The sequence below is a fragment of the Tupaia chinensis genome, unplaced genomic scaffold (assembly GCF_000334495.1).
Source record: "Tupaia chinensis unplaced genomic scaffold, TupChi_1.0 Scaffold000033_1, whole genome shotgun sequence".
Lineage (NCBI taxonomy): Eukaryota > Metazoa > Chordata > Mammalia > Scandentia > Tupaiidae > Tupaia > Tupaia belangeri.
Genome location: NW_006159463.1, coordinates 3,535,716 through 3,543,365, shown reverse-complemented (window position 1 = coordinate 3,543,365; position 7,650 = coordinate 3,535,716). Strand labels below are relative to the sequence as shown.

Genomic DNA, 7,650 nt, shown 5'->3' with positions numbered 1-7,650 from the left:
ATTTTTTTGATCAACTTGACTGGGGAGAAATGGTCACATATTGAAATGATCACCCTGTAAGCTAAATAATGGGATTGAATATATTAAAAAATGTAAATAGAAATAAATAAATAAAAATTATCTTCTTTGTACTTTTTTAAACTTTACATTTTCAAAAAGATATGTATTCATGGGACCAGCAAGTGGTATGGTGGTTAAGGTGCTGGAATTCCCACATGGCTGACCATGGTTCGAGTCCCAGACCTGGCGGCTTTCTCTCTCTCTCTCTCTCTCTCTCTCTCTCTCGGTCTTTCTCTGGCAAAACTCATGTGAAAATAATAATAATAATAAACAAAGTTAAATAAAATAATTTTTAAAAAGATATGTATTCTTTCATTAAAACATGGAAGTACACAATCACATTTTTTCTTTCTATAAAAGTATATTATATATTCAACTTGCATGGTATCCCTATGTGGACTGATATAACTAATCAAAAGCTATATTTGTTATAATTCATAGAAGAATGAAGACTCATTTTAGTATTATTTTAGCAGTACCATTAGTGAAATCTGAAATTCATTAAAGATGAAAAGGGGAAAAACTGAGGACATAGTTGGTGTTATCTTCTTCTAGTTGAAGGTCAGGCTTTTAAAAAGAAAAATGTCTGTCTATTAAAAATAATGGCTTTTGTTATTTAACTGAGTAGGTCAAGCACCACATTCACAAAGAATCTATTTCAACAAGGCATATGTTTGAAGTCTTTGCTGACTCCACTTTAACAAACAGGATCTGTGGTTTGTTGGTTGAACAGTTAAACCAATAGACTATTCACTTATAATTCTTGTCTGTTTAGGAGGGACACATAGGTACAATGTTGCTCTAGTCTTACCAGTAAATGATAAAATAAATGTTATGGATCTTGAAGATGTTCTTATCAAATATAAGGATAAGGTCAAAAGTAGATTTTATACACACACACACACACACACACACACACACACACAAGACACAATAAAAACCCATTTTCCAGAAAGTTGTTTTTTTCTTTCTAATTTGCCAGATAGTGTGTATGCTTGCCAGAGAGAAGGGAATGCACCCTCAGAGGGGAATGGTCATATCACAATCCCCTCTACTCCATTTCTCAAAAACTTTGGAATTTTAGGCACACACACAGGATAGATTTTTTAAGTCACCATTGTGGTTGATCATGTGAGATCTACCATGTCATGGGGCCAGCCCAATTTCCAGAAAATTTTAACAAGCTAGAAACAAGCAAATATAGCATGGGAGAAGGGAGTAAATAAAAAATGCTATTTTTTTTTTAGAAGAGATTTTTGCTATAGGGCATGTATGTTCACCAAAGAGACCTAAAGCGAGAAATCACCCCTCGCGCCTGGGGTGGGGATGGTCACACTGCAATCCCTTCTCTGCCATTCTCCTCTCAGGATTTCAGGCATGCATGCACACATGCCTGGCTTGAGTTTCAAGTCTCTGGGTCTGGGACTTGAACCATGGTTAGCCATGTGGGAGTCCAGTGACATAGCCATTATGTCACCTGCTGGTCCCTAAAATACTACTCTTAAGTTCTCCATATTGCACCCCTCATAAAACCAATTATTACTCAGCAAAAAAGGAACTTTTTGATGATGAGATGGAGGGAGGATAGTGACATACATAACATTTATAGTTGACAATGTTTATAGTTGACGCAATACTTACAGTTGACTTTATGAGGGAACAGAGTGAGATCAGTGTAGTTCAGGTCCTTGACAGATATTCATATTCTATGACCCTACAGTAGAAAATCACAATCACTCCCCCATTAAGTTTTACTAAAGGCCTGAGTGAAAATGAATGATGATCCTCTTAGACATCGAAGCACACACAGGAACTTGCCAGAGAAAATGACAAACTGACCGGGAACTGATCCTTGATATTCACAATGCAACACAAACAGCCTACATGAAATAGGAAAACAATGATGAGAAAGGACCTTTTGATATCTGTGATGCAAGAGGTCAGGCAAAGGATACTGCCAGCACAAAAATGACTAAATATTCTCCTCTTTGACCACCACCAGTTACTACTGCTTTTTTCCTAATGACCACTGCCCTCCCTTAATCTTCCTAACACCTACACAAAAGTTACCAAGATAGTCAATTCCTGAATTGCCCTAGTTCACTAAACCCTTCTTAAAATTCACCCAGCACAAGCCCAAATCATATAAAAAGCCTGCCCAAATGCCTATTAGCAAAACATCCACATTCCTGTGCTGTACAATCTGCCTTGCCACAACAAGCAAAGTGAACCTAATTTGTTTGACGGCAAGCTTGTTTCCGGTGATTCTTGGCTGGTAGGCTTCAATAGAAGGAAAACAAGAAATTTACATCTGTCCCAGGGTCAGACCATTGGTTCCACTCTTGGTTTTAAAAATGCTATTATCATAACTATGCTGTTCAAGTAACGAAAGAAGTTAGTACATAAGAAAAGGAGTCCCATTGGAGATTATTGTCAGTAAGTGACTATGGCCACCAGCCATCTAATTATGTGAATCTCTATGTAGTTACAGGTGTCGCTACCTGTAGCTACAAGTGTCGCAGTGGGTAGTGGTACAGTCTTTCTTACAGTGTTATTAGTTCACAAAAAAGAAGGAAAATGTTCACCATAATCTAATAAGTACCATTTCGGATGTAAATGTAGTTCCCAATTTAAGAGGTTATCATTTGTGACTTTAAAAAGACTCATTACTATAAAAACATTTTCTGATATATAGAAATCTAAACCTAAAATTTCATCCTTAAAAATCAAGGAATATTGACTTAAAATTAAGATATAAAATAATTACAATGACAAAAAGTATGTTTTTTAGCACTTACTAAGTGACGGATTTCTGTCAGTTTACATTGTTACACATCATCCTGGAAACCACCTTTTAATGATGTCCCCATTTTACAGATCATGAAACAGAAGTTCAAAGACAATCATGGACTAACCTAAGAAGCAAAACTGTAAGTGGCAAAATCAAGGTTTGAAACCCAAATGTCTATAATTTCAAACTCCAAGTTTCTCCTGGGTGGGAAAAGGAAATACTGTCCTTGCATTGATTATGAAATTTGATGATAACAAAAGCAGTTACAAAAAATAGATCACTACTTAAAGTGTCTTATAGTATTAGAATTTATCTTGCCATGTCACGAGACCATTCCTATTATTCCATTTATAGTTAAAATCTACCACAGAAAGTTGTCTTTTATAAACTTCTTGCTGTATTGTGTATACTTGATATAGAGTTTATATTAATAAACACCATATTTTAAAAACTAGCTGGTAAATAAATTATCTGGATATACTCTTGATTTTTTTTTTGTAAACTTCCCTTTTTCTGAGTTATCCTCGAAAGAGGATGAAGAGGAAATAATGCCTGTGTGAACAATGCATGTGTGAAGAGAATTTCAATGGGAAAGCTGTAATCTCCCCTCCCCAATAAATTAAATAAAAATAAAAGGACCTTTAAGAGACACTTTCACTAGCAGTTCTTTCCTGAATAAAATAAATAAGACCAAAGGGCACCTTGACTACTACTTGGGAAATAAAATCAGAACACAGGGAAATCTGTAATTCTAATCACATCTACACCTTCTCTCCTTTTTTACATTTCTCATCCAAACATCCTTAAGAGCTCAATAGGCTTAAAAGAATTGGAGCAGGATCGAGAACAAAGGTGAGAGGGATCTAAGAAACTGTTCAAGTGGTTGTTCTCACCATTTGAATAATTCCAAATCAAAAAATATATTCTTCAGAAGGTGTAAAACTTACAAATATAGGAAGAAATTGCAAAAGTTGTTCTACCTGCTTATATTATAAAAATGGCATTTTGGCTAGACAACTTAGGAATTAAGAACCACTGCGGACAAGAAATGCAAAAAATCACTAATATATATATACATATATATATATATATATATACACATACACACACACACACACACACACATACACATATGTGTGTGTGTGTATTTCCAAGGGGAACAAAGCAAATGTATTAGCTTCAGTCAGTGGAAGACTGTGCTCAGTGATGTTTAAAAGAACATTTTCATGTGGAAATAACTACTTATGTATTAACTATGCTCTCTCTTGAGATTGGGGATAATTTTAGACAATAAGATACCCCTCTACTATATTAAAGCATATTAAATACTACAGTCATCTATAAATACAAAAAAAATCAAGAACATTTATGAAGCATGGGGTATGTGTGTTTCCTCAACTTAGGAATGAAATTTTTTTAAGCGAGAAGAAAGAAATTAATGTTAGTATTTTGTAGAATTATTCAAATGAAAGAATAACCAGCTAGACAGAGAAAAGAAAAAAAAAATCAGAATTACATCAAATCATACAGGAGTGCTTTTATTGGGTGAGTCCAACCCAGAATAATACTTTCATCTGACTTTTTCTTAATGAAAATACTAAAGGGTCTTGCATTTCTTTTCACCAACACTACAGATGTCAAGAAGGGTACAATCCTGCACAATCCTTTTGGTAGGAGTGGCTATGATTCCTTTACTACCTCAAGCCACAGATAAAGAAAGGTACTCTGGATGGGGAAATGATCTTGATGACTTAGAAAAGAACCTTCTTGCCATCCTGGCACTTTTTGTCTGTCATGTGTTTCAAAGGCAGTAATTCCAACCATTTCCTTCTCTGGAAGGCAGAGCTCCAATTTACCCTCACATTCTGGTAAAATGCTATCTCAGTGATTGATAGTCTGGAAAGTTCCTCTTGAAAAGAGATGACACACAAGTTTCTAGAAATGAAACACCTTTAGTCCATGTGTTGCATTCAGCAGATAACAGAAATACTGAGATAGGAGAGAGGAGTGAAATCAAGGTCTTACTGGGGAGCTGTTGATTTACAGTGAATGTATCAAAATTGTGGTATGGAGGGCAAACTTTAATACAATTGATTCAGGTGAGGATTTCACAGTTCAACGTCCTCATCACCCACATACCCTCATACACACATGCTTCAGTTTTATCAGAAGCTGATAAAGGAGTTTCATGTCTTAACGAATAGAAATGTATAGAAAAAGCACCTCCTACCAAATGGGTATTCAAATAAATATTTGTGTGTTTAAGACGGGTCATGTAAATTCAGATTGAGTCAATGTTCCCAAATACCCACTTAAGAATTGAGTTCACAATCAGCAAATCAATCAAGGAAAGCGGCCACAGCTCAGCAGTGCTAAGATCAAGTCTCCCCACCCTGGAAACTCAAGAGGATGGATTTTATACTCAAGTATCCTCCACAAAGTCTTTGTTCAACCAATAACCACACAGCGTCTGTCTGTTCACAGTCACAGCTAAAAGATGTGCTTTGCTCCAGTAAGATCTTACTTATCTCCAGACACCTGCTACTGCGCTTGACAACTAAGACATACTCTTCCCGACAGAACGTGTGCGGGAGCTCCAGCTCTTCCAGCAAATGTGTGCGGTGGGGATGAGGAGCACAGGATGGATGTGTAGCCAAAGGGGCTTCAAGGAAGCATGGTCTACACTGGCCACACTAACCGACTTCTTCCCCCCTGAATCTCTGGGGTTTCTCATCTACGCTAACTGGCTCCCCAATTATCTTCAGTTTGATGCCTGTTGCCGTAACACCTTTCAGGCTTGCAAGGAGCTCGTGGCGTAGGGGAAAACACTAAACAGTTCGGGGTCCTAGAAGGAGGGCTTCGTGCCAGTGTACAAACGAGCAGCCATGGGTTGCATCTCTGTGGGAGTACAGGGTGCACGTCCTAATTTCAGAGACCGGCTGCCCTTATTAGTGCCCCATTCTCCAGCAAAGGAGTACAACGCAGGCTTGTTTTCAGTGTGTAACTTGAGGCAACCAACCCGAGTTAGTCCACCCTGAGCAAGAAGCAAACCGAGGACCCCTGGGGGTACTGGAGCAATCCCCACTCGGAACAGAAACGCGTCGAGCTGCGCTGTCCCCAGACTGCTGCTTAACTGGCTGTTTACGACACATCATCGGAGACTAAGGGAGCCCGGCCGCTGCAGTAAGCAAACGCCCCGAACTCGGCTCAGCCGCGGGCGCAGTTAGTCGTCCCCAGAGCCGCGCTGTGCTGGGGATGTTCACACCGAGCATCCCGAGGGCTCCGGAGATTCACCACGCGCAGCTGTTAGGCGCGAAAGGTCAACTTCCTACGAGATCCACCCCGAGTCTGGGGGAGTGCTGCACCGGCGTCCAGGCGCATTGCCCTGCACCATCCAGTCGCGCCTTACCTGCCCGCGGCGAATCTGGCAGCCCCTTGACAGCTTCCACAAGCCGCCACTGGAAAAGTTTCCGAACTTCTTCGCAGGTCTGCATGCCCTCGCTTCGGGCAGACCCAAGCAGAGCGAGGAGGAGGAGACAGCGGAAGCCCAGGCGCCAGGTCAGTGCGTCCATCATTTGTGCCCTGGTCGCCCTTTTCTCCTCGCTGTCCACGCGCGCCTTTCGCTGCAGGCGCTGGAAAAGGTTCGGCGGCCGCGGCTTCTGAGAGGCGCTTACTGTCGGCGGGCGCCGACCCCGGCTTCACCTGGGAGCGCTCGGCCTTCTCAGCAGCCCTGAGGCTGGAGCACCAGACTTTTCAGGCGGAACACCGCTAAGTCTCCCCCCTGTTTGCCCCGCCCCCGGGCCACCCGCGCCAGCCGCCAGGGCTTCTGCTCGCCAGCCGCTAACCTGGGAAGTGTCCGCGCGCCAAGCTCAGCGAGGAAGCCCCGCCTCCCCATCCCGCCCCGCCCCGCCCCGCGGACAGGCCACGCCCCCGGCGCGCCGCCAGCCCAGCCCTCGCGGCGATGCAGTCCAAGCTGGGCCCACCGCTGGAGACACCTCACTGAGGCGTGTACTTCAGCAAAGGAACGGATAAGCACAAGGAAATCCGTCCCAGCTCTCCCAGTCTATCCTGGGGACAACACCCTGAGGAAAAGAAGAGAATGTATGAAGAGGATCAGAGCAGCCAGGAGATGAGAAACACCAGCTGCAACTAAGACGAAACATTATAAATCAAGAGCCTCAATACATAGAAGTTTGAATTCAAATTGTATGAAAAGGGATCTGGGCATATTTAATACAAAAGGCAAAAACTCTAAGATCCCAATTGAGAGGCTTGATAGCACTTCTGGGTTTTAAGAGAGTACATGAGGTGACTTCAGTTGCTTTAGAACTTTTTATTACATTACAATTTTCTAACGTTCTTAGTTTTAAGTATTACAATCAAATGTTCTCATTTGTGCTGCCACAGTAGAGTCCAGTTTATTCTCTGACCATCCTGTAGCATCATATTGATATTTTACTTAAGTGCTTTCTGGCTATAGGGGCCCTTCTGAGCTTTACCACTTCTGGAATTTCTTTAAAACATTTCTTAGAGAATTTAATTTAAGGCAAGAGTACTAAGGGGAATTTCTCCCAGGAAGGTAGAAAATTGAAGACTTTAACCCATTTTAAAATGACAAAGGGAAGGGTCAATAGGTGGCATGGTGGCTGAGGTATTGGACTCCCACATGGCTGACCACCTTTGGAGTCCCAGACCTGGTGACTTAAAAATTGCACCAGGCACATGTGCATGTGTGCCCAGAATCCCAGAAATAAAATGGAGAGGGGACTGTGGCAATGGCCGTCCTTCCTGGGGGTGAT

General features: G+C 41.3%; 1 protein-coding gene across 1 annotated transcript in view; it reads right to left on the bottom strand.

Annotated features, from left to right (window-relative positions):
* The window catches only part of GPC5 (glypican 5), a 746,092-nt gene extending 739,468 nt beyond the window's left edge, over nt 1-6,624 (bottom strand). The window contains exon 1 of the mRNA XM_027771471.1: nt 6,261-6,624. Coding sequence (XP_027627272.1) covers nt 6,261-6,426 — 166 coding nt within the window. The 5' untranslated portion in view covers nt 6,427-6,624. The remainder of the gene's footprint in view (nt 1-6,260) is intronic.
* Nucleotides 6,625-7,650: the final 1,026 nt, after the last annotated feature.